Source organism: Sylvia atricapilla, chromosome 4 (genome assembly GCF_009819655.1).
Source record: "Sylvia atricapilla isolate bSylAtr1 chromosome 4, bSylAtr1.pri, whole genome shotgun sequence".
NCBI classification, from domain to species: Eukaryota; Metazoa; Chordata; class Aves; order Passeriformes; family Sylviidae; genus Sylvia; species Sylvia atricapilla.
The window spans coordinates 40,077,364-40,104,826 of NC_089143.1; the positions used below are offsets into that span (position 1 = coordinate 40,077,364).

General features: G+C 39.6%; 1 protein-coding gene across 1 annotated transcript; it reads left to right on the forward strand.

Moving 5' to 3' along the window:
- The first annotated feature begins 7,800 nt into the window (after window positions 1-7,800).
- On the forward strand, window positions 7,801-24,427 carry TMEM192 (transmembrane protein 192). The gene is made up of 6 exons (XM_066317631.1): window positions 7,801-7,904; window positions 9,761-9,907; window positions 13,941-14,205; window positions 16,126-16,260; window positions 19,985-20,087; window positions 22,794-24,427. Exons 1-6 carry the CDS (start codon window positions 7,863-7,865, stop codon window positions 22,915-22,917), a joined length of 816 nt encoding a protein of 271 aa, XP_066173728.1. The 5' UTR covers window positions 7,801-7,862; the 3' UTR covers window positions 22,918-24,427.
- The last annotated feature ends 3,036 nt before the right edge of the window (window positions 24,428-27,463 follow it).

Sequence of the window (27,463 nt, forward strand, 5' to 3'; positions counted from 1 at the left end):
TTAATTGACAAATATAGGTTAGGAAGACATCTCCAAAAAGGACAAAAAATAAGGTGGTAAGAACATTTTGTCTTATTTAAGATATTAGAAGTCATGACTTCTGAAGGATTTGGGTAGAATGCTTATGAGGACATACTGCTGAGGCTGGTATTCTTTTCATGAACCGGGAAAAGGAAGGGTTCTAAAACTGAATACTTGAGTACCTCTCTGTACTCCTACTGCTTCAAACAGAAAAACAGTGTGCTTCTTCAGTTTGTTAGCTTTTAGATTATCCATTATATTTGTATCTTACTGAATTGAGTTGTGAGTAAATTATGTACAAAATCTACGTAAAGATAAGTACATGTTTATCTGAAGTACATGAGAACCCACATGCATTTTTTTTCCCATGCATTTCACCCTCAATAACATAACCATCCAGCAGCAGAACTTTATGCAACCCAGGCCTCTGTATCTAAATAAATCCACAAGGACCTTTGTGGAATTCATGACAGGACCTGAATTCTACACAGACACTAGCTACTACTTCATTCTTTTTTCTAAGACACTAGCACTAATTACCAGCATTGCCTAATCTTAAAAAGCCTTAGTCTACTGGAATAGACTCTTTTTCTCGCTTCAGAAGCATGGAATATTTAAAGTTTCAGAGAACCATTGAGCTAAGGACATGAATGCAGTTGCGAAGGATTACACTGAAAAGTAATGTAAAAAGGAAATGCAAGAAAGTGCATGCAGCAGACTGTGAAAGGGACCAGATTGCAGAGGAATATGTACTGGAGAGTAGGCAGAGAGAGAAAAAATAAAACATGTAAATTTGGATTGTGAAATAAGGAACAGCAAAGCAGCTGCTATCAAAGAGAAATTGTTCTGTGAGCAAAATCAGTTAAAAACAATTAAGCATGGATTAAAATATTTAGTCTTTTCTAGCATTTATTTTCCTGTGTGAACAATTGCTGGAGCAGTAAGAAGGACACATAGTTAATGAAAAAAGGTGAAAGGATGAGGTTTATTCTGTAAAATTCATGGACCTTATAATGATGAAAATTAGTAACTATGAACCTTTTTTTTTTCAGTGTACAAAACCAAATATAGTGTAATTTCCAAAAGGACTTGATATGACACAGTCTAGTAAAAAGACTTTAAGTACTCTGATCCTATTTCTGGAAAAGAAGTGCCACATTAAAAGCAAATGGTATGACACTTTTGAATTCTACTTGATGGAGAAGCCAGGTCCCTGTGGTCAGTGCTGTGTTCCTTCTAGATTACAGCTTCCAAAAGGAAGTCCTAGCTGAAGTAAGAGTTACAAATGGAAGCAAATGTAGGTCATACCCATGATTAATATTTGTACTGCAAACTACAAATATGCAAAGTAGATATCCTGTTGAGTAGGCCTAAGGCCCAGTGCTGCAAAGTGTATTCCTGAGATGACTGTGACAGAGGTGGACTGACTCCTGCTCTCACACCTGCAGATTTGTGCTGCTTCCTGTACACTGGATAAGGCAGTCAGGTCTCTGAGTGCGTTCCATTCACTGAACCAGAAGAAAGCTGATGAAAAATTATCAAATTTCACCTTGTAGCCATGTTACCCCTAAGACATGATGCAAAGGTAGCAGTAGAAACCTGCAGCAAGGATGTCTTGGGAAAAGTTGGACCATCCCAATCAGCAATGTGCAGAGCTGATGAGGAGTTTCACCCTTAACACAGAATTATATGTTACAGAAATAAGTTATGCACCATTTTTGTGTACAGCCTACACCAGAAAAATATACGAACTCTTTTTGCAACATTTCGTTTTTAGCATCATAAGCAGTCATTGGGGATTGTTCCTAATTATTTTACTTTATAAGAGTGTAGAAAAGACTTTTGTTTATTGTTGTGTCCTGTCATACTTTTTTAATTTGTCAAAACATTGTTTTCTTGAAAACCGAAGCAAAAGTCATTTTCTTCATAGATATTAACTGTAAGGTACCTGTTACACGCAAGCCCATGGAAGTCTGTGCGCTTCTCCTCCATCATATTTGCTGCTCTAACAGCAATATTGTGAGATAGTCCTAAACAGGTCAATCAGCCAACACACCCCTTTCTCAGAAGAAAACGGCTACAGCTCATTAATTAAATTTACATTTAGACAGCTGATATACTGCCATCTAGTGCTTCCTGAATGCACGACGAGACAGAGAGATAGTTCAGTTCTAAACGAGTGGACTCGTTTAGGTAGTCCTACGTATCCAGGATTGGCCTATTGCAAACCAGCAGTTAAAATCATCAGTTCCCTCTAGTCACGCTCATTGTGAGCTTACCTAAGAACAGTAATTGGCAGCAATTTACACTAATAAAAGTGACATAATATGCTAAAGGAATCAATCTGAATATTTACTGGTTCATATGCCTATAAATAAGACAGAAGGAACAGAGTCTACATCGCTTGAGAGGACATTCACTGAAAATGAAAAATGCTGTAGACTGGGAAAAAGCAAGTGGGATATACCTCACACATTCTACAGATTCTTTTGTTGTAAAAAAAGGTAGCAAAATCAAAGACATTAAAATGTTTTTGTTCAGGGAGGCATAGCAATAACAATCACATAGGTCTAGTTACTGCACATAATTTTGCAGAGAGGTTGTTCATACAAAATGAAAAGCACATCATGCTGCTTTTCCAGAAATTGAGTTAATCTTCATCTGGAATAACCTTTTCTGTATGAGTAAGAAAGACTAGAAGTATTACAAACTTATTGTTTAATAAAATAGCTCAGGATCAGTACTTGTAGCTGTGTAGAATGTCTATTAAAATTGGACTCATAGTAAATGGAAAAAAAAAGGGGGAAATTTCAGTCAGAGATAAAGATATGAAAAGGTTTCATCTGATAATTCTGGTGCAAGCAGGTAGTCACAGAATGAATGGTTTATTACAGTGTTCTTGGAGTCGAATTTTCACTGGTATCAAGGACAGTCCTTTGCCAATATTTCTATGCAAAAGAGCATTGAGATCTGGACTAATATACTGAGGTTAAAAAAAAAAAAAAAAAAAAAGGTAGCTGCAGAACCTAAAATATTCAGAATAATAGTTGTTGGAATGTTAATATTTAAGCATACAGCCTAAAAAGTTAGCTTACAGAAACTAGTTCTTGACAAGTTCATTTTAAGGTTTTCAGATAAAATATTCAGAAAACTGAGAGGGAAAAAATCAACCAATTTTTCCTTGAAATTTAATCTTCTGTTATTATTTCAATTTTGTCAGTAGTTTTCCCAGGGTACTTATCTCAAATATTCCTCTTTTTTAGAAAATCACCCTAGAAAAGTATATAATCTAAACTCAGATACTTTCAGAAAAAGCTCTGTGTTTCCCTTTATATAGTTCAAAAAAATGCTTGTCATATTGTGACAGCTTTAGAACAGAATGTAAATAGAAATGTGAGTTTGAAAAACCAGAAAAAAGTGAAAAAAAATTACTCTGAGTGGGAGTACTTTTCACCCAGCAAATTAGGCATTTGCTTAAGTGCTAAACCGTTTAAAACTCAAACTCATCTTTAGCACCAAGTAAGATACATTGTGATACTTAATTCTGAACTTTTATCCCTCTGGTGTACATTTCTAAGACTAGATATGAAATTGAAAAGTTGTATCCTTTCTTTAACCTCAATTTATTTGCTTTTTAATATATCTGGGAAATCAGTATAAACTTTTGAAGTAATCAAGAGTGCCCGTTCTGTTTTTCACACTTTTCCTCTTTGCTGTAATTTCTCTTTGTCATCTGCATAAAGCAGTCCAAATTCTCTCTCTACAGCCATATTATCTACCCGTTTTCATCAGTTCTATCTCTGGACTTCATTATGGACGTGTAAGACATTTTGCCAAATAATTTGTACTAATAGATGAGCTGAAGTAACCCATGGTCACACTAAGCCTCCAGCGTTCAAATTTGTATATTAATCGGTGAAAGACTGAAAGAGTTTTTATCAACACCAGTGCTAAACACCCTTCTCTTTTCAATAGCTTGCACTTAAAGGCCAGAGAATTTTTAGTGGGCATTTTACTTAGGTAGCAAAATCTGCATAGCAAGTTTTTGATTACATGATTACCATGCATAAATAGCCCTGTGCTGCTCAACAACAGAAAAACTGGACACCTACATGATGTGAAAATCTGAAGCTATATATGGAGAGAAAGATTCCTTTGTATTAAACACATTCAGCAGTGAACTGGGTTTTTTTTTTTTTTTTAGCCTCCACAGGATTTTAAAAATTTATAGGAGCTTGAAATAAAATAAGTACTGTCTTGGTTTAGATAGACAGGTATCTGCCAGGGAAAATTGGAGTCTCCCTTGGAATGTAAGCCCCCTCTCCCCCTTTTCAAATTATCATAAATTTGCAATTAAAAGGCTGTCAGGCAAACGTTTTTGGAATAGGTATAGCAGTTAGGATATAGCAATAGGGATATTAAAAATACAAATATTGTAGTACAAAAGAATAAGCAAACAAACAAACAAGAAATCCTAGAAAACCCTGACAGAGTCAAAAATACAACCGGACAACCTGTTGGTCAGGATGTTGGAAAACAGTCCAAAAGTAAGCCCTCCGGGAGCGGCAGATAAGGTCCTGTTGGAAGCAGTGATGGAAGCCAAGGGTCCAGAGCTGGGCCCGGTCTTGCTTTTCCCAAAGGAAACCCGTGGGAACACTGGATGTCTGGTGACACTTTTTTCTCTTTTTTATCTAGGTGAAGATGGTTTGGCTCCTCCTCCTTGGGTAGAGCATCTTACAATAGAATGATGTAATGTGTCATGTCATTGGTGAGCTCTAATGGTCCATTCACAGAAGACATCCCCATTGAGGGTAGTGGAATAATGAACAGAGCTAAGAAACACTGCTCCACCCAGTTTTAACAGCTGGCTTGTTATCAGAGAAGGCAGTTACCCTCTCCCTTCTGGAGTTACAACAGATAAAGAAAAATCTCCCCAACTGGGTTTCAACAGATGGAATAGAATAAACTTCTTTTTTTGTTTTTTTGGGGGGTTGTTTTTGTTTTTGTTTTTGTTTTTGTTTTTGTTACAAAACCCAAGGCAAGTACTTCGTAAGTATCTGTACTATGAGGCTAGAATACAGACTGCACTTACTACAGTATGGCTTTCAGGATTATTACAACCAATTCATGCAAATAAAATTTTCCACTGTTACTTTTACCTTTTTACTTCCCATATGTATTTTGAGTAATGCTGGAACCTGTCACAACCCCATATTTTCAGAGCAGAGACTGTATTCTTTACATAGAGCTGAATATCGTTTAAGTACTAATTGTACTTGTAGTATAAAAAAGAAACAGTAATGATAATTATATCTTATGGCTGAATGCGAAAAAGTTTGTGAGCCCAATCCTGTTTCCATTCATGCCAAATTTTAAATGAAACTTAGAGGAAGAAAAGTAGATAATATGCCTCTTTGTGAGGATACAATTGTGACAGCTAGTCCCCAAATATTGTAATTATTACTGATATGGCAAAGGTAATGCCTAAGTAGAGCATTTACTCCTGTGTATCTAAGTAATAATGTCTAAGTAATGTCTAAGTAGAACTTTCCCTAAGGGAAGTGTGGCATTGTTGGGCCATACATCTTTCTATCTTACCCTTATCAGATACCTTCATCGTTACGGATGGAGTTGCAGTGGAAAAATTTAAGAAAAGGCCATATTTTTATCTGTTTTAGACTGCCCAGCATTAGATCAGCCTTCAGGAGCCAGACTTCCAAGTTCGTGTACACTATAATGACAATGTGTGTAAAATTTGATGGAAGATGGAACAGGAATTGAGCAGAAGAGAATGTTACTTTATTAAAAACTTCTCACTATAAAAAATACTGTGAATCTAGTAATTAAAATGATATATCAAAACCAAAACAAAGATTGGGTCATCCAAGAGTGAACTACTACTATAAAGATTACATACGTGTTTTATGCAAACCTGTTGAAACTGGCAATCACATACTTCTAAATATGTTAACCAGTGTTGTATGCAGTAAGTATGCACTTCAAATATTTAAACTTGTAATTTTTCCCTAACTGAACTCTTCAGTCATCTATTGAGAACTCTTAATTATCCATTCAGTAGGTTTACAAGGTTTACAATTATTTTAAAAATTATAGCTATTCAAATGAGTGCTAATAAATGTAAACTTACTGGGATTTCAGAAATTTGAAATTACTGTTAAAAGAATTTGTTCATTTGATTTTATCTTAAACACTTGTGTAATGGCATATCCCACATGCACTGCATATATGTGTGCAGATTTTGGCCTCACTTCACTGTCAATTAAAACTTTTGTCATCTTATTGCTGACCAGTAGGATCTGTGTTCTTGTCAGGAATGAAAAAAAAAAAAAAATAGGAAGCACAATAAGGAGGAGGGAAAAGGAACATTTAGGCTGAGAAACTGGAACAGAGCAGGCTCTTACCACAGAAGCTGGACTTTACCTGAGTCAAACCAGCAAGTTTAAGGCTTCATTTTAATTTAAGATGGTTTTCCAGGTAATTAAATGTGTGTATCTGTATTAAACAAGAACAAATGAAGGCAAGTGACGGATGTAAATGCTCTGCGTGGGAGGTTTCAGTTGAGTATTTTTCCTAGAAAAAGATAGCCAGGGAAAGTCACAGAAACTGAGATAAGAAATTTGGAACTTCTCTGAAGAAGCTCATAGCTCAAGAGCAGTTTTCACCCCTTCAACATGCTTTCAAGAGAGACAGAGCCAGTGCAGCTGTTCAGGCTGACAGTCCTGGCTTCTCTTAAATAGTAGTATCATAGAACAATTACTATCTGGGGAGGATACAATCTTACTTGTCTTTCAGACCCCCGTTACAGCTTTGATCCTCTTCAGAGTCCTCACTAGCATTAGCTGAAGGTTAAGAGATGATCATGTAGAAAAAACAGAAGGTTAAGAAACATTAGCAGATAAACAAAGCAAATAACAGATAATATGCTGGTTTGGAAATTCATAGTTTGCACGTGCTTGAATAGTGTGTCATTCAGATCCTTCTCATTTCAGAGAGGTTATAGCTGAAAAATGTCAGAGAGGCTAACAAAAATTGCCAGATAATAACTAAGCACGACTAGGTGGTTGAAGAGTATCCAGAATACACAAGGCTGTTAATGTCAGTAAGACAGAGATCCATAATGAGAGTAGTCTGGGCACTGTGAGTGGCCACAGTCTGTCTCAGTGTGATCGCAGAGGGTTAGAAAATGAAATTACCAAGCACACGTTTTAAAGAAAACATGTTCTTTCCCAAAATATACAACAGGGTCAGAAATATCTTAGAAAATGTATCAAGTGCCTCATGAATGCTAAAACTTTTCGTGATCTGAAGGGGCAACCAGATCTCCTGGAAACAGTCACTAGCTGCAGAGACTTCATCCTTTCCTCAAGCAGTCCCTGCAAGACCAATTGGAAGCGAGAAAATACTCTGCGCCGCAAGCTGACACCAACACTACGCTGCCTTTACCCCACACTTTGACCAGCCGTCTGCTACTGGGGTGCTTTCCCCTCTCTGCGCAGCCTGCCCAGGCACGGCCCCGCTGGGACCCCAGCCCGGAGCCTGCTGTAAGCGGTCTCCGTTTCGAATTCAGCCGCGGGCTGCCGAGAGAAGCGCCCCGAGCAGGGCCACGGGACAGCGCCGGGGGCGGGGCGCGGCCGTGCGCGGGGCGGCCGTCCTCCGGCGGGGCCACGCCCCGGGGCGGGGCCGGCGCGGCGCGGGCCAATGGCGGCCGGGGGCGCCGCTGGCGGGGCGGGGCGGCGCTGCCCGTGGCCAGCCCGTGGCGGCGGGGCCGCGCCGGGGGCGCCCATTAAACGCCGCCGGGGCCGCCGGGGCGGGAGGCGGCGATGGCGCTGACGGCGGGGAGGCGGCGGCAGGAGCTGGACAACGTGAGCGCGGCGGGCGGGAGCGGGGCGGGGCCGTGGCCGCGGGGACCCCGCCCGGGCGAGCGGCCGGGCTGCCGCTGAGGGTGGGGGCGAGAGTCTCGTGTTCCGTGCCGTCTCTTCCTTCCGCCTCTTCCTGCCTGTTTTTCGTCCCGGGTGCCCGAGGCTTTATCTGCTTCTTCCGGGGGCGCCGCCGGCCGAGGCGCCTCCCCGGTGTCGCTCTCCGAAGTGAGGAGGCCGCCGCGGCCCCTCGCTCCCCGCGCTGCCGCTCCCCGGCCGGGCTTGAAACATCCCCGAGGCTTTTGGGCCTGTTTTCAGGCGAGATTATTAGCCTCTAATCGGGGCTGCTCGTGTGGCTCCTTCAAGTTTTCTGGGTTATATTTCCACAGGCGGTTCCTCTCTGTGCCGTCTCTGGATTATTTGCTGTACGCTGGCATGGCCACGGCGTTTTCGTGTTTGTTTGAATGTTTCTCCCCGCCCCAGCTGGAAGCCTGCGTGGGCACGGCTTGCTGGCTGTGGCTTGTTCCTGCCTGCCCTCCTCCTTCTCCTGGCGATGGGCTGCTGTGAAGCAGTCACATGCTGGAAGTGGATCAGGGAGCCAAGAGGCTTTAACCTGTGCTCAGCAACAGTGCCAAACAAGTGTGGATTTAAGACATTTTGGCTTTTGACATCTGTGGTTTTGGCTGCTCTCAGTGAAATGAAAGCAGTGTTTGCTTCAGCTAGGAAGGACACTTACTGGATTTTCCTTATGTCAGATTGACTGCATGGGATTATCATATCTTCTCTCCATGTTGTCTGTAATCAAATCTATTTGAAGAGCTTATGTCATCTAGTGCTTTCTAATACTAGCTGTATTTTAGGATGCAAAGGTGGACTGTAGCCAGTCTTGTGAGAAAGTAGCATTGTTAAAGTTTTGATAAAGCTTTTCCTGTGAAGGAGTGCCCTAATCCCTCATGGTATTGCAGAAAGGGTGACTCACTTGTTCCCATGAGACAAAGGATATTGTCCTAAGGACAGTTGTTGTGTTTGTGGGAGATGTGAGCTGTTGAGTATTGACTCTGTGATCATAGAATGGTTTGGGTTGAAGGTTCTTCAAGGATCTCTTTCCAACCTCCCCTGCCATAGGTAGGAACACTTTCCACTAGAACAGCTTGCTCAAAACCCCAGCCAGCCTGTCCTTGAACACTTGTATTTAGTGAAAGGCACAACATTTGAGCTGAATGTGAAGTCAAAGACCTAATATTTGGCTCCAACATGATGAGGACATGCTGCATTCTCTCTAGTGTAGGCAGAGAATGTTTTGCTCAGCACTCAATAGCATCTTCTTCCCTCTGTGACCTGCTGCTTCTTTCCTGCCCAAGTTCGGCTCTAGTTACTGCTGCAGGTGTTGTGACATGTCAGCAGTATCAGAGGCTGAATTCCCAAAATTGTTACTGTTACACTGCAGCTTTGTTGTTGCCTCCAACTGTAGTTGAACAAAACTAAGAATAACAAATAGTTTTGCAGTACCTGTAAAAAGCATATGAGAGAGACTTTGTCACCTTTTCCTGTAAACATACTGTTGCTTCTGACATCTCTCAGGGTTGAAGCTCAGATACTTGTAATACATTTTAAAACCTGAAGTTCCTGAAGGCTCAGCGTGGTGCTAGGAAGTAGGTTAATGTTGCATTTGTCAGGTACTGAGTTTTTATATAAAAATGTGATGGGAGTTTACATAGGGTTTAGGAGCTTTCTTAAGAAAAATCCTAGTGGGATTTTCCTCCCCCTCAAGGCTTGATTTGCTAGCAGAAAATTCCTAAACCTTTGTACTTTACTTTTAGAGCTTACCTGTTGCTATTGTTTTCCCTCCACTTCTGTTTCAGGGTTCCTTGGAAATAACACAGAGTTTGGAAGATGATCCTCTACTGGACGCACCACTCATTTCGTCTCATACATTGCATTCCCAGCTGAGGCCGAGATTTCATGCTATCCCAGCAGTTCTCCTTGCCAATTTCCTGTTGCTAATACATGTAAGTTTAAGAAGCATGGTTTCCCTAAGAAAACTTGCTATCTCTCTTATGAATCCTTCAGAATCCGCTGTTCATGTGACAGCCTTCTGATGATATGACAGTGAATTGCATACACTGGCTGTTCTTCCAAACCAGTGAGGTCCCCTTTGACAATAAATTTTGATAGTGTCTGTGCTATCAGATCCTTGCTGCCTTCTCATTCTGGTAGTTGGCGCTGTGACGCATCTTGTTAGGAGGAAGAGCATTTTAAATAGTAGTTCTTCTATGCTGTTGGAAATGTATTTTTAAAACAATATTATTGCAAAGAAGTGCTGAGATAATTTTGATGCAGTGCCTTCTTAGAGCAAACCTAATTTCAGAGAGAAGGTAACTAAACAAGTAAAACTGGATGTGCTTGGGAGGTATTGCATGGTAGTGGATGAAGAAAGAAATTAATCCAAATGTTACTTCCTGCTCTGATTCTGGAGGTTAAGAAGCACAAATACTGAACAGTATCTAGGCATTTATGGCGAGCGGTAGACAGAAACATACAGAGTCCTGCCTAGTAATGAGTTTTTCCTTGATAAGCCGAAGAGGCTTGTTTTTGCTTGTATGTGGCAACTAGATATGAAGAAGGAAGGCTGAAGAGCTCTGAGCCTAAGATCTGTCTGAGATGGCACTTTGATGTATTTTGTGGACATGGGTTAGTGGTGGACATGGTAGTGTTAAGTGAAGGGTGGACTTGATGATCTTAACGGTCTTTTCCAACCTGGATTCTATGATTCTATAGTACCAGTGACATGAGCTATTTTATAGCTTCATTTGATCTCAAACAAAAAATGCAGTGCCCAGTGCTCTTGAAAACAATGCTCCCTGCCAGGACTTTAAAAGCACATACCAGCCTCTAAGGTCTCTCTTTGGGCAGCTGCATAAAGTTGCTCAATGTGCTTTAGCCTTCTAATTTTAGGAGTAGGTGTTTTGTCAGCCTTGTAGTAGTATCAAGAAATGTCGCTCTGGCTGTCAAGTAGACTTAGGAAAGACCTCTGCTATGTTGCTGAGTAGGCTACCAAAATTCCCAATGGAAATCATGTATCCAGATTTATTTCCTTTCCCTACCAGAAAAACTGTGCCATTCCCTTATAGAAGGCGCTTGAAGTCTGCTGTTGGTAATAGAGCAGTGACTGTTTTTCTGCCAAGCCTTGGGGCTTTGCTATCTACTACCATAACCAATGCAGCCAAATGTCAGTCACCCAGATCCTAGGAAACTGCTGCTATTCTCTTCCCACCTTTTCTTCTCTCCTCCAAATGGAGAAAATTGTGAGTAGGTGAAATGGAAAACTTCTATGGCATCTGCCAGCACACATTTTCACAGGTTAAGTCTCGTTGCTATTGCTGAACCTGCTTCAAGTGACCAGTTGGTCCTTGGAGTGAAATGAAGAAGTATCCTTTTCTGTTGGCAAAACACCGTTATAATAACTACCTTGAGTGGCACTGTGTCTCTCACTGAAAAGAGAGATGGGGAAAACAAGCTCATTGGATTTCCTTCCCTTGTGCTTCCGCACACAGGCATTAATCTTGTGGAGTGTGTAGAGAGGCCAGGTTAACTTCCAATGCACACCTGCCGAAGGCGTAAATGTCCTGGAGAAGTGAAGCTATCATAGTATTATGCAGTAGAGCTGTAATGCCTCTCTAAAGCAATTTGTATGTAACTTGGAGTATTTCTTTCTCCCCTTTCCCGTGCCAAGAAATGGATTTAGGTCACAAAATAGCTGCTGTGGTGTGGCTGCCTAGTTACATGCAGCTCTGGAAAGTGGGTAGGATATGTTGGACTGTGGTGGGACTGGGTTTTTGAGTGCCTTTCCTTTTGCCAAGCCTTGCTTTTTTGAAGGCTTCACATCAGGATGCTGGAGAGCAATGTCAAGTGTACAGGCTAGAAATAATTTCTTTATATTATTCTTGTCTTTCCTTAGTCCTCTCTGTGTGTGCATATACACAAAATTGAACTTAAATACTATTCTTTATGAGTACAACTTTTTGTATGTAAAAATATGTCCAGGGTGAAACAACCATTATCCAACTGCCCAACAATGCAAGCAAAACATATTTAATAGATACTGCTCTAAATGCCAGCTTCCTGTTTCCTCTTGTATACACTGCTGTAGTAATTTAGTAGAGGTGCAATGCTAGGTCATTCCTGCTTGTATCAGTTCAATAGAGCCATTTTCTGTACTGAAATGCATTCCTGACACCTGGAAGGAGTAGAACTAATTGTATCACTATTAAAAAAAATGGCAAACCAAAAAGTAAACCAGTCAAATAAAATAGCTGAATTATTCTTAGCTTCATAAGAAAGGGAGGTGGTAAAATAATAGATTAAAGAAATTATAAACTTTCCTCTTATTTAACTGCTTAATCTAGTAACTTAACCTTTCTCGAGACAATATGATATTTAATTTGTATTTGAAGTAATGGTTTTATGGATAATGTGAGGTACACTCCTATTTTGGTTTGGGTTTCTTTCCTTCCACCTTCTATTATATCTGTCCTCTGTAATGTCTTTTTTAGGTATTGACAATTATGTGAAAATAATTCTTCTTTCTGCTCCCTCCCCAGTTATTTAACTCTGGTCACAACCAGAGCAAGCTAAGGGCAGTTTGTCTCAAGAGTTAAGTGGTTCTGAAAAGTTAATTTTTGTGAGGAGTGTTGCTTGAGAATGTACAAAAATAGGGAATATAAGTTCAAGAGGCTGGAAAGGAGGTGATTGGATTTTAAATACTCATAGAACTAAGTATGGAAACAAAGGCAGCAAGTTAAAATTGGTTGCTTTCCTCTGTCTTCATTTCTAATGTGCTGTTTCTGTCAGTTATGACCTGCAGAACACCTGACACCTTTTTTTTTTTAAGCTAAGTGTGTTAGAACTCATTTGTAGACTTGAGGCAAATTGATTTTTTAATCTTTTGTTTATTAGTAGCTCTCCATTTATTTCTGTATTGGTGGGACTTGTTTGTCTTTACAGTTGTGTTTTAAGAATATATCTGTTCTGTAGAATGAACTAGGATGAGAAAGTATAATATTGTTCTTGTTCATTGAATGAACACAGTAGAGAAAATATTTTCTGTGACAAAACTTCGTAAATACTGTGAAAGCCCTGTGTGTATACGTATACCCCAGGTAATATGCATCCACAGCTTTGCTTTCTAGTTGGCCAAAAGATTGCTGATGCTCACTGCTGATGCTGAAAATTTGGAGAGGAGTCTAGAAGACAGGGAAAACTACAGCATAATGGCAGTAGTCTGAAAGGATAAGTAAATATACAGTCTGACTATATGTGCAATATGACTGACAATCTGTCTGGTTTTTCTGACAGAAGTAAAAAGGTAAAATGGAAAAATATGATGGTAAATATACTAAAGAATCATTGCCAATTGGCAAAGATGCCTACCTAAGTGTTAATAATTCACTTCAAGTTACTATGATGATTCACTTTGCGAATGTCAACCTGGCGATGATCTTCAGTGGCTGTAGGAAAGCGTTGATTTTCACTTAGGAAATGTCAATTTAAGGAAACATAGACTGTACCAATAAGATAAGAGCCTGTTCCACAGAGCAGCAGTAAGTGTAACTGAATGAGTCTAAAAAAGATGTGATTTCTCCTTTATAGGAGCATAAATCAAGTGAAAAAGCATCGTAAGGAGAGTCCAGAAATTAAATAAATTCACTATGAAGACTTGAGGAATGGTGAAATTGATTCAGTAGAAATTCTGGGATGGGTGACAATTACCAGCTCTGTACTGCTGGAAACTGGTTACCCTCCTGGAAGTCAGTCTTACACATGACTGAGACTGCTAATAGTATGTTCCCAGAGTGACATGTATTGGTTGTAACAAGTGTCTAATGTTTTATATGTCACCTCAACTCTAACAAAATCAATTCAGAAAGTAAAACATAATGAATTAACTACATAATCCTGGTTTTGTGTTTCAGGGTTTTTTCCATATATATATATAGCTAAATGTTGACTTTAAAGATTTTTCTCTCTTCCTTTCTCTTCCAGGTCGCATTTGTTGTTCTAGCATTTTTAGCAGCTATGTTTTGTTCTTACCCCAATCCAAACCAAGATAAGTGCCCTGGAAACTACACTCACCCACTTAAAGTGCAGACTGTCATAATGATTGCAAAAGTAGTTCTGTGGGTTCTGCATGTCTGTTTTGAATGCTATGTCCAGCACCACCACGGCAGAGTCAGAAGAAGAGGTTACTTCTCCATATACCGATCAACAAGGCATCTGAAAAGGCTTCCACTGCTGATACATGCCACAGGTGTAGTGAACTTGGGGCTTTTTAATAAGAGACTAAGCATTTTATGTGTAATTGTGTATTGTGTATTATGAACTTTTACAAACTTGCCTGTGAGCACTTACAAATTGTACTTTAATCAGATGAACCTCTGATACTGATCTTTCTGGTCTGCCAGATGCAGGTTGTAAGGAACCGTTTGTAGTGCAAAAATGCTCACAAATGTGAGGTTGAGTAAAACATTTAGTCGTTAGCATTTAGTCTTCAGCCATGAAGTATTCAGTCACCAAGGTCTATGTTTGACTGCTAGTGATCTTGATTTGCATATTCAGTTGTCTGGTTGGATATGTGGTAACACTGCTAGTCCTTCCAGGAAGTATGCTGCCCTTCTCTTTTCAAGCTCAGCAATCCACATAGAAACGGATTATTGCTTGTTGCCCAATAGCTGTCTGAATTCAGTGTAATAACCAATCTTCTGACCTTCACTGAGGATCTGTAGCATTCAGCTTTATATCTGACTGCATTTTTTTACTTTCTGTGGACAAAAGGTGGTGTATAGGAGTGATTGAACTATATTTTTAAGTTACATCTCTGGCAAGATTAGCTGTAAAGCGTTGGTGCAATTAACTAGTGAAGTTTTTCTACAAATCACTTTCAAGTCTGAAATTCATCTAATTTAAGGGGATTTTTCCCACAAATAGCAGTGGAAAAGGGCAGAGCTGTGGCTTTTGCAGTATTTTTGCCTCTTATAGTCCCACCTCCCTCCTGGAGTAGATCTTTTTTATCAGAATTAATAAGTGAAATGCTCCTGTTCTAAATAAAAACCTAGTTTTCTTTCCACATAGTCCCTAAGAGAGCTTGGTAAGTCAGCTTGATTAATGAACAGTACTTCAGGCTCTGGCCACTAGATAGAGCTCTGAAGATGTGGAAGTGTTTGGAGAGCAGGGACAAAAGCAGGCTACAGGAGGCTTAATGATGTAAAAGGACTGTTTCTGCCTGTTGCAGTGTAATCGGCAATACTCAGCCCTGCTTTCAGTCTTAGATGGAGTCCACTTCTCCCCTACTCGACAAACTCTGAATGTTCAGATGCAATCAGGTGTGTGCTGTAGAATTTTGATCATCTGTTGTTCAGAAGGTAGTTCTTCCATTACTGCAAGCTTCCTGCCATGGTAATGATGGCTGATACAATTTCCTTCACTAGGCTGACACAGTAGGAAAGAGAACTACAAAGTTCCCTAGCTACCTTAACGGTCTTTATAAACTTAGTTCTCTATCCAGACACTGGCTATAACATTTTCACAGAAAAGAAGAGAACACTTCACACTCGGTATCAGATAAGATTTTTGGGCCTGTAACTCAGTATTTTTCTACTTGACCAATTTCAGTTAAACTTCCAGTAATGTTCGAGTATTAAGGTAATATCTGGGCAAGTGGAAGCCTATGGAAGTAGGCTTTGAAAGGAGGGTGCTCAGTTTTGGGAGTTTTTTTGCTCTGTTAGCCTCATTTAAATATATTTTCAATTCACTGCTTGAAGGAAAATACACCCTCATTTCCATCTGACTGATGTGATCTGTTAAGAATTGAAAGAATGGGTAAGATGGATAGCATCAACAAAGCCAGAAACTGTTTAAACCCATGTACCTATTTTAGATGTTTTTAATCTGTTTCTTCTACTCTTGTTTTTTTAAGTCAGAAGAATCTATAAGAAAACTCATAATTGTCTACCATTACAGGCATATGCTGAAACGAAACCTCATTTTGCTACCAGCAGGTATAAGCTTGCTCGTTAAGAAAATGAGCTCAAGGGGCAAGTATGGTATGAAATGGAAAAGCATTACTGAAGTGTTGCAGCCTAATGCAGATACAGAGGATAAGAAAGTGTTAATTTATTTTTGATAGCTAATAACAATAGTAAATTTGTAAAATATCACATTTGTTTTCTAGGTAATACAGCCCTGCTCTTGGTTCTATCAGTGCAGCATTCCTTTCCTGATCACAGCAAAGTGTACCTGTATCTTATCCTGGGAGTGCTGAGCCTGGAGATGATTAGTTCCCTGACATGCTTAGTGATTTATACAGGTGAGAGGCAAGTGTTGCCATCTTGCGTGACATTCGTTATAGCTGGTACTCTGTATTTTTGTTTGCCAACACAGTAGTTCACTTGGCGTACCCCAAGGCGTTTAACTACCATTATAAATACAAAACGATTCTGTGCTTGTAGAAGGAGAACTAAGGCAAATCCAAAACAAATTGGGAAAGGTTGTCAGACTTGATTTGGTTCCAAGGGCTGCTACATGAAAGCTGTGTTATCTCAAAGCTGTTAATCCATTGAAGTGGCAATAAATGCCTAATTGTTTCAAAAAGTGTCCCGTGAAGAGGTTTGTTTATCACTGTTTCTCAAATGCATGCACAGCAAGCTGTGAAGCACAGTAAGAGCTGGCTAGTTTAGTCAGAACTGCCTCTGGGATTTACAGTGTGGGGTTTGCATACCTGGTTGTGTGATTGTGCCTTATCCAGCCTCTTCCTCTTTCCCTGGTCCCACTCCAGAGGCTTCAGTTTCTCTTTGACACTAAAATGGAACATTCCCTGTAATGAATATTTAAGAGATGCATGAGTTTTGGAGGGTGTGGTCCTATCAAAACACAGCAGTACTTTATAAAACTGTGAGGCTTTGCTTGTGCTGTCACTCTTTGTAAGGTTGTCTACTTTAGGTTTGGTGTAACTTACTAAGACTTGATAAAAATCGCCTTTAAACTTCGTAAAACTATCTAAAATGTTTATCAGTAAATGCTTCAAAGGAAACTTTGGTGTGTTCACAGCAATCCTATGGCACATAGAGAAATACTCCCTACTGAACAAGTACCTTGTTAATCTAGGAAATAAAACCTACTCTTGACTCTCCTGCAACAGCATCAAAAATCTACCAAGAAATAAGGTCCCAGCCCTAAACTATGTCTGTGTCTTACAAGTGTGCAGAAGCCTGAATGCTGCAGGTTTGTCAGGCTTTCCCTTCAATGGCCCAGCATGACTCAAGTAGACTGACTGTCCGTCCTCTGGAAGAATAAAGGCAGTGATGAGGGAATGCAATCATGGCAGTCCTAGAAAACTATTCCAGGAATGCTGGAGATCATCCCTTCTTTGCATACGCATACTTACTTTCCTGGGAAACTTCGGGAAATAAGAGATAAATTGTAAAACTTTAATAGAATGTCAGGAATTCCAGAGAAATGCTATTTCTAGCCCTGAGGCATGATGGAGCTCAAAGAGCTACATTGTGTGACTCTTACCTTGACCAAAAATGAAGTGCAAGAAAGATGACCTGCATGGTAGTAAGGTCTGAGCCTGTACTTTTGTAAGAGCTCTTAAACTATTTTTCTGCTTGTTTGTCACCAAAAGGGTATTGTTTCCTGACTTGTGCTATGCCAATTCCTATGACCTTCAGATTGATTAACCACTGTGTACAAGGAAGTTGTGGGGTGCAGTTTTGTGCTTTCCAGCTCAAAGAGGCTTGAAGTGTTAATCCAGTCCAGTGAATCCTGGAACGAAGGGGAAGAGTTGCATTGCTAGGAAGGAGTAAGCTGTTCTACCAACAGCTGCATTATCTCCTGAGCAGCCCGAAAGCAACATAAAATTCATCCTCTAAAGCTTGGGGTACAAAACTAGGGTTAATTTTTATGTGACTGTACACCTTCTGCATAATGAAGACAACTTCCAATTACCCGAGGTTGCTTTTTGCAGTGGGTAGTGTAATTTGTTTTCTTGTTTTCCATCCCAGTGCTTGTTGAGTTTAGCTGAGAGACTGCTTGCATGTTTGTCTTATTTGTAGTGGTGGGTTTTAAGGTTTGTCAACAATTTAATATCAAATTAAGGCTGTACTGAGGCAAGACAAATGTATTTGGCCGATTTTTAAAGTACTGTGAGAATCTGTAGTAATAATGACATTCAGATGATTTTTTTTTTTGTCTCAGACAGAACAGAGTATGTGACTGGGTGGAAGCATGAAGCTACTTTAATGAAATAGTTTTAAGGGCATCCCTCTACTGAGGTTTAGAATTCCCCTCTTCACGGCAAGCACTTAGCAGATACTGCTGAGATAGTATCAGCTGAGTAACAATGGGGAGACTAAGGTAAATTTACAATAAAACTACTGGCCCACTCTTTTTTTGTATTAGCATGTTACTCCTATTTTTTGAGTAAAGGCAGCACCAGATCACATATTGTTTCTTCACAGTGAAATAATTATTTAAGTATTAGAATGAGACATAAATGCTTAACTGTAGAAGGTTCATGTACCTGAATTATTTTCTGTTAAATAATTCTGTCTCACAAATCAGGAATACTTGACTGTAATTCTAGATACTTCTTCTTGCTTGTTGGAACTGTTTGAGTTGTATGATAGATAATGTCCTGTGAATGACTACTGCCTTCCTTAAAATCATCTCCATGTTGCAGTGTGTGTATATAGCTGTAGGATGCAGAGATTCAGAGACCTACAGGGAATTGCTGTGATTGACCTATAATAGACTTGACATGTATAAATTGTTCAAGTGAGGTAAAAGTGCATGGAATGAAGTATGATACAGATAGTTCTAAATGTCAGCTTACTATTCTAAGTTTTTTTACTGCTAGGATAGGGAGTAAAGCTTTAAAAGACTTACTAAATATATGTATTTAATTACTTTCTCACATACTTCTAATATCACTTGAATAAAGACCAACATTCCCACAAACAACACATGTTGAGAATTCCACATCCATTCCTTTGTGGTTTTATTTGTAGAGAAATAACTAACCTTTGAGCCTAACTCATAGTTAACCTCTGGAGGGTCTTAGCATTGTTTTAGCAGGGTGGCCTGTAATAAACCCCATCACAGTACTGGCTTGTAAGGACACTCATTCTCTGTTGCAGTAGTGTGGATTTCTCACAGAGCTGCACTGTAATGTTTTTTGTGGCATTAGTTGTATTGTTTCACAAACAGCCCTAACTGCAGAGTTCTGAACGCATACTCTGAATATTTCGATATTTTCTCTGAATCAGCATCTGACATTGAATGGCTTAAAATATTTTCAGCTTCCTTTTTGAAATAATGCAGAGGGTGCCCACAACTTTTCCCACCCATCCCCATTCTACAACTGTTAAATTTAGCCTGAGTCTTTATTCACAGGTGCTCAGGAATGACTTCTGGTTTTGATAGCCAAGACTGCTAGGTTCACAATGGCTTTCTATAGCAAGTCTGCCCTTGTCTGAGCAGGCAAACAAGCTGCTGCTTCACTGCAGCTGGTCTAGTTATACTAGTACTTATTGAAGAGCTTAAGCTAGAAGTTCTGAACCAGCTACCAGTACAAAACTTGTTACAATTTTTTATGGCATGTTGCTTAGTTTCGCCTGAAGTTGGCGATTGAATTTTGGTACCCTGTAAAAGGCAATTTAGGTTTCACCCTCTCTTAGGTGGCAAATTAAATTTTGCAGATGTTAAGTAGTGTGTTCAAGCTTCCCCATGCAGGTCTTTTAAGCAGCAGGACTGAGGGGAATAGAAAAAGTGAACCAGCAAATAAATCATCTTGCCAAACTATCACTGACTTAAAATTAAAGCACTTACAGGAATGAGTAGAAATAGATTCTGCTTTTGCTTTCCCATTTCTCAGATTCCTTTGTCATTCTTTCTCGTATCCTAAGGTAATCTTAGGACCATCTGTTACAGATTTTTGTAATTTGGACTCTGTTGTTAAAGTGGTGTTTGGGTTTTTTTTGCTGTGGTTTTTTTCTTGCACTTTTCGTCTAATTTATAAAGCTTTCTTGCAGTGAAAATAAGCAACTTCAATCGTGCCAAACCAAGACCTGACATAATTGAAGAAGAAAAGATGTATGCCTATCCTAGTCACATTACCTCAGAAGTTGGATTCAGGTAAGAATTCCTTATTAATTTTGTGCTGTGTTCAGCCACGGTATATAGGTAACATAAATGGAATTGCATCACTTCCTGCAGACTTCCATGCAATCTTAAACCTGTCAGCTAAACCAGAGGTGAGAATAACAGCTCTGAAGGAACTGTGCATAAGCTTCCCATTTTTAGATGCAGAGATGAGATGCAGCAGTCTTGTACTTTCTCCATAGTAAATGATGATATACTATTAAAGTTAGGATCCTTTTGAGAGGTCGAACCGAGCTACAACACGTCCACACTGATGCAGTGATCAATGTCGTACTGACGTTTGTGCATCCATATTTATCTCCTTACAACTTTATTGACATTACAAGGCACACAATGTACACATTTGCCGCCTTAAGGTGGCTACTATATTAACACCATACATCTACATGTGAGCACCCCTTAGTACCCGAAATACCTTAAGAGAGAGAGGTGAATTTTTGCTGCGCCACAACCTGAATTTCCACTGCGCCACAAAGGCCCACAGGTCCCACAGACCCAAGGAGCCCACAGGCCAAAGGGTCCAGTCTGGAATTGCTCACACCTCACTCCAAATACAAATTATGTCCTCCATCTCTTAGAAACTCTGCTACATACTATAATACAGAAATCCTCAAACATAAGGATGAAGGTGGTTTGACCATTTATGGCTGCTTACATGAATCTTTAATATAAATAACTGTGCTTAATCTGGTTTAGTTAATTTTATATGGGGTTTGAGGAACAATATTGTTGTCTTATATTGTTACTTAAAGCAGGCCTACAGAAGCCTAGCTGCTTCAGGCAGTTTTTTCAGGGAAGGAAATATATTGTAGCCAGTTGATAGACAAAGAAGAAAACTTAGTTAACAAAGAAAAAGAAGAAAGCTGTTCTGTGCCAGCTGTTGGACATGAAATTCTAGCAATGGATTTGGAATGCATTTTGAGTTTGGGTAGGAGCTTTTAAGGTGTGGAGGGCACTTGAAGAGTAAGGAAGGTCTCAGAGCAGAAGCTGTCCAGCAGTAACTGAAGCTGTCCCAGACACTGAGACTTATTTTTCGTTAGTTCTTTGTGTACCTGCCAACTGCTCAAACATTTTTCAGTTGCTGAATCAGTCTGGTATGACTTAATAAAAACTAGTAATTGAAAGTAACATGGATTTCTGTATAAGAATTGAATTAGAGGTTGAATTGAATTCTAATATACTATGACTCGCTTCTCTGTGTGCTGCATTCATGAAAGGTTCACTGATGAGAGATGACTAATACTTTGGGATACCAGGACTTCCCCTGGTATCACATATGCAACATCCACATGCTTTTATGGAACTTGGAAGTAGATATCCAGGATACAGGAAGGATTTAGAGTTGTCTTGAATTTTGATACCATGTTTGACTTCCATTTTGATATAAAAACCATGGTGATTGCATGGTGGACCTCATTTCTTTCTCATTCATCTTCTCCCCTGAGAAATTCTCAAATGTCCAGGGGATGTGTGTGCAACAATGACCAGCTGAGGAAAAGACTGCTTATTTTTGATTAAAGAGTGCAAACTTCCTGTGAGAACTGATTGCAAAACCATTATTTTAATTTAGCTCTATACAACTCTGACTCTCTTTCCCTTGGGGGTTAACATCTATTGAAAAGTGAATCCTGTCAGCCCTTCAGTTGACCTTGTTGTAAGAATGTTTTTTGAATATCATGACCTCTGAAACATGAGGTACTGATTGAGAGCCTTAAGTTGGTGGTGCATGTTATTGGTTAAGGTTGCAAGTTTTCTGTTTACAAAACTTATGTTCTTTACTTTTCTCAGTTTAGCTGCAGTAGATTTTTTTATTGGACCTAACCTTTTTTCCACTCAATATCCTTCTCAGCACTTTAAGAACTATGAAATGGGCAGTGTTCCTCTGTAAAAGGCTGAGGAACAGCTTTTTCATCACTAAGATTCTCACAGGTGTACTAAGAGGGCAGATTCCCGAGTCAGCTGAGAAGAAACAATATGTAAGGAAAGAGTAGACTACACTCAGGCATTGGTACTTCATCTTGCTGAATCTTAAAAATTCCTAATTAGATTTGACAAAATTACGTACTTTTTCTTTCTCAATTAAGTGAGCTTTATTTAAATGTTGCAATGTTACTATTGGAGTTAAAATGAGAGATATCTGGAAGCTGGATATATTTTAAGGGAGGAGGGTAGTTGGGTACTGATGCTGCCATGACAGATATTGCTGTATATTGTAGCATATAATGTATGCTAACCCAGGTTAATCAAGAGATTTCGGTCTTAAACAGCTTATGATCTTCCACAGCTGAACAATATTATGCCTGCTGAAAACAAGCTTCCTAATGTGTGTGTGAAAGTTTCCATGGTTCTTACTACAATTCTAGCATGTTGTCTGTCTTGGTTTCTTGAACAGTAAGATCCTCACTCTGTAACTGTCTAGCAGGGAATATGTAACTCAGTTGTACATACATGGCATGAAGTTCAGCCACACTTTCTCTTCCTATTCCTACCTTCTCCTGCAAAAGAGAGTTAGACATTTAGGTGTTGTAGATTGCCTCTTCCCTCAAAAATTAGTTGATCCCAGCAAAAGTGAAACTAAAGGAAACCACTGTTAAGTATGTGTTAATTAGTTCTGGCATTTCATATATTAGAAAGCTGCTGTCACTTACTGAAACCCATATTTACTTTTGTTCCTTCAAGGGAAAACTCCAGTTTAGAAGAGATAGTTGAGAAGCAAGGGGATGTAATAGAGTATCTTCAGCGACACAATGCACTGCTCAGCAAGAGACTGTTGGCATTAACATCTCAGCAAATCAAAACTTAACAGCATTTGGAAAACTGCTGCTGGAGCACTGGTGGGGAACCTGAAGTAATCTAATATCCAGACTGATTTGTACAGATGTGACTCTTCAATCATCCTTCATGTTTTGAAATAGAAGTTGATCTAGAAGGATAAGCTCCATACACTATGAACCTGTTACAACTGGACACTCTGGCTCTCTTCAAATCATCAGTTCTGGAAAAAAGTTCAGCAGCTTCAAGGATTTTTAATTCCTCATAAGTTGAAGTTGGACCTGAGTTAATGGTTTAACTTTGCCCAGTTGTTGCTATTATTTTATACTGCTGTGTAAACTTTAAGCTTCGTGCTACCAAAGTATTTTATATTTCTGGAATTCAACTTCGTTCTCTAGAAAAATCTGACTTTCCAAGGGATGTATATGCAGTTTCTATTGCTGAAGTTGAGACTAGATGTGTTCTGTCACTGATTCCCTTTTCTTCCAGGGATAAGAGGTGGTGTACTTCATTAGTCCTATACAGATACTTGTTTTCTAGATGTCTCCTTTTCTCCTTTGTCAGGTAAGTGGAGAAATTCGGCATCCAGTTAAGGATTATAAAGTGGTGGATGCCCTAAAACTGTAAATCTCGCATACAAGTTTGCAATACAAAACCATGCCATGATATACAATTGTTCAAAATTATGGCTTTAACACTCTTAAGAGTTTTATCCTTAAAAACTGATCATCAAAGCTGATAACTATACCATTACTAGGAGTTTGTGTTAGTAACAAGACTCCTACTCTGCCAGATGAACTAACAAAGCAAAAGTACTTGAGCATAAACTTTTCCATTGATCTGACAACTAACTTGTGTTCAATGCTTTTAAGAATGCTGTCAAAGATGCCTGTTATATATATACTTGTTCTTCACTTTGGCTCTTCAAAAAAGTCAGCATCTTGATTCAAAAGCTGAAATGGTATATGTGGGGAAGTGGAAAACAGCAGAAAAAGGAAAGGTCTTTTAGAAGTTGAAGAAACAAGAGTTCTTGGTTTTAATTTATGGTGAATTAAGGCTGGTGAAAGAAACATTTTTTTCTGGGTACTATTTTGTCTGCCAGTGTAGACAAAGAATTATTTTAGATGCCAATACCTCAGTGGGGATAGGGTGATCACTAATCAAAACTGGGAAGAAGACTCTTAAGAGGAGTAGTCTTGTAGTTGAATATAAGAAAGGAAAACTAATTCATCCTACTTTGGTGTTAGGGCACAACTTTAGAAGTATCTAGACAGTTTAGAGTGCAACAAATATTGGGGCTTGTCTCATTCAAAGGAAAATAAATATCAGAAGTTTTGCTGCTATCCAACACTAGACTGTTCTCCATAGCTGTTGTTTCTTGAAAATGCAGCCAGAATTTTATAATATACATGTAAGAAATAAAGTTGTTTGTTTTTAGAGCTCAGGTTTTGATGTGATTGTGTATGTCAATTTATATTATTTCTATGAAAAGCAGTAAAATGTGACTGTGAAGTTCATGCACAATAAATGCAACCAAGGAAGAGTGTGAATTCTGTTATTTCCAAGCTCACTTAGATCTGGTTCCAACAGGCAATCTGTGCAGATTTTTCTGTTATGCTGAAGTTCTCACAGCGGAGTTGGCACTTAAAACTAGCCAAAACTAGCCAAACAAGGATCTCTGCACTTGTTTTGAAGCTTTAAGTTTTGTTTTATATCATTTCTGGGTAATGTTTTTTTCCATCATGCTTCAGGCTTCCCCTGCCACTTGAGTTTCTTTCCAGCATTGGGAAGGAAGCTGCATATTGTAGAAGAACAGCTTTCCTTTGTTTTGAGGTCATTACTCAAACCTCTTCTCCTCTCTCACTGCTCAGGGTAAACCCTGGATGAACCAGTAGTGTTGCTTTCTGTGGAACATGGTAGCTGGAAAGAAAAGCAAGTATGGCTTGCTGTGTGCACACATACGTCTTCTGCCCTTTAAATGTTACTGTTCCTAAGTACACAAGTGATAAAACAGTCCTTGCCCCAGTTTAATTATCTCTATCATACTCCCAATTCTATCTTGTTTTCTTACTGTCTTTAGGCTTTTTCTTTGGGCAGCGTGGAGGTTTTCATGTTTGTATGGGCTCAAACCACGAGCTTGTCATCTTTACTACTCACCCTGAAGCTCTGGCCATGGTAGAGCTACAGTGACTTGTCAAGTAGGAGCTGCTGCTGTGTGTGGCAGCCCCAAGGGCCTTGTCTGCAGCAGATGGGCCAAGCCCAGCCTTGCTTGGAGGCAGAAACACTCCCCAGCCCCCAGGTTCCCCTGTGCTGCCTGCCCCAGTGCATGGTGTGATGTTGCTGGGTTCTGTGGGCTCCTGCCACTACCCTGCCCGTGCCTGAACGCAGGGCTCTGCAGGAGCTGACTGTGGGACTGCTCAGGGGGGCTGTGTGCACTCAGGTGCTTGAAAGGCCCTGTAAAGGGGTGAATGGCTGCTCCTGTACAAGGGAGATGAAGCTCAGCTCTAACCTTGCTGTGTCTGACATGCCACAGTACTAAATTGAACATTGAGTCCTAATTGTTCTGGTTCTGCTGTATCCTGCATATTGGACACCTCTCTGCTGCTGCAAGGTTGGGTGCTGGGGTGGCCAGTGCCGTCTGTCCCATGTTGCAGCCTGGGTGTCTGTCCCTGCAGTGTCAGCACTGGCTCCTGGGCTGGACGGGACTGTCTGAAGTAAAATCCTTGGTGTGCTGTGCACGCAGTAAGCACTGGAACTTTGGGTCCAAGTCTCATGGAGGGGAAAAGGTCCTGCTTTGTGAGCACAGGGTTTGCGCGTGCTCCGCTGCAAAGCAGCGCTTTGCTAACCACCAACACAGCCCTGATCCCGTGAGGTGTGGCAAACCCACAAACCTGTTATTCTGAACAACTGAAGTGATACTCTTCATGTAACTACAGGTGCTGAAATGAATCAATATTTGCAGGTCTTGGTAAGATTTGCTGGATTGCAGCTGGGGCAGCAAGAAGATAACGAAAGTGAAGGAAGGTTTCTTAATATATGTTACAACTGTACCATAAAATAAAAACTAAAATAATGTACTGTTATTTTATTATCCTTTTTAATTATTCAGTGCTATCCCCAGTAGATTTTCATTTCTGTAGAAAACAAATATCTATGCATTTTTAAGTCTGAGAAAAGAAGTACTTTGTACCATCTATGGAATATATTGGGTTACCTGAAAAATATTCACATGTGCTAAATATTCTGTAGACATGAAAGAAAAGATGTGATGACCTCTTGTGAATGTACCTCTTACATGAGAGAAAACTCTCCATTGGTATTTCTGATTTGTCTTTCTGAATTACTCCCAGTGGATAAGTCTATATAAACACTTCAGTATTTCTCTCCATGAGGGAAATAACTGATTGTACACGATTTTAACGGGATTTTCCTGCTTAAAGGTTTTACACTAACATGTAAGTAACAAGGAGTTAAGCAGACTTGCTGTACTGGACATCATTCCTAATCTAAAAAACAAGGTTGCATCAAGGACCAGGGACTTGGGCAGTCAGTCTGAGCTGGTAACTTGGGACATGAAAAAGCAGCTTCAGCCTTGGAATGAGTTAGACTTTTCGGCTTTCTTTCTAAAAGCCATGTTGCCCTGTTTGTGCTGTTGGAGTGTTTCCTGCTTTGCACAAACATTTTGCAGCTGATCACTAGCAAGAAAGAGAAAGGTCAGTAGAAGAGCAAGTAGTGAGATCAGTAGGCTAATGGTACTCTGATAGTCAAACATTTGAAACTTACTTGCCGTACTAAAGTTTGATTGATGTCAATGTAAGTCTTTTGTGACCTTTAGTAAAATTTGGCTTTGTGTAGACACTGAGATATTTATAGCAGATGTATGTGGCGTTAGGGAAATATTTCCAGTCTTTATTCTCCTATAATTTCCTTTTTTCCATACTGGAAAGGGAAGAGGTGAATTGTTTATTATCCTTTGGGAACATGCTAAACCGTTGTTTCTCACCAAAGCCTTGAATTTACCTCCGTTTCCTGCTGACCTGCTGTTACAGGACTTAATGAAATGTACTTTGAAATTAAGTTTTCATTTTTCCCATATTACAACTATGTACAAGACAAGGAGTTTAATTGAATGTTTTAGAAACCCATGCATGTTTTTTGCCTTTCAGAATTTGAGGTCTTGATCTATCTTGGGACCAGGTCTTGTTAGATTGCATCCATGCAAACATCAGTTATAACTTTGAGTAGACAGCAATTTGTACTTGTGCAAGCTGCCTTTTAGTGTACACTGGTACATGCATAGGGAGAGCTCTGTCAGTTTGGCTGTTGCAGCATCGTGTCCAAATGCTCCATATTTATAGATGTGATCACATTGTTATCATGCAAAGCTGTTCTTACCACAAGCCTTGTGCACAACAAATGGAAACAGTTTCAACAGAGTCAAATACAAATCTAACTTGAATCAGAATTTTGCACTTTCAGAAAGACAGAAAATATGAGGAAAATTTTGCCATGATTAACTATCACTTAGTTGTGTCAGAAATTGAGTAAATTTTTTTCAAACACTGATTCTATATGAA

Bases quoted from the DNA above. Each gene is read 5' to 3' on its own strand.
- TMEM192 (XM_066317631.1), top strand. From the start codon at position 7,863: ATGGCGCTGACGGCGGGGAGGCGGCGGCAGGAGCTGGACAAC. The intron at 7,905-9,760 runs GTGAGCGCGGCG...CTTCTGTTTCAG, and splicing joins GGCGGCAGGAGCTGGACAAC to GGTTCCTTGGAAATAACACA. The intron at 9,908-13,940 runs GTAAGTTTAAGA...TTTCTCTTCCAG, and splicing joins ATTTCCTGTTGCTAATACAT to GTCGCATTTGTTGTTCTAGC.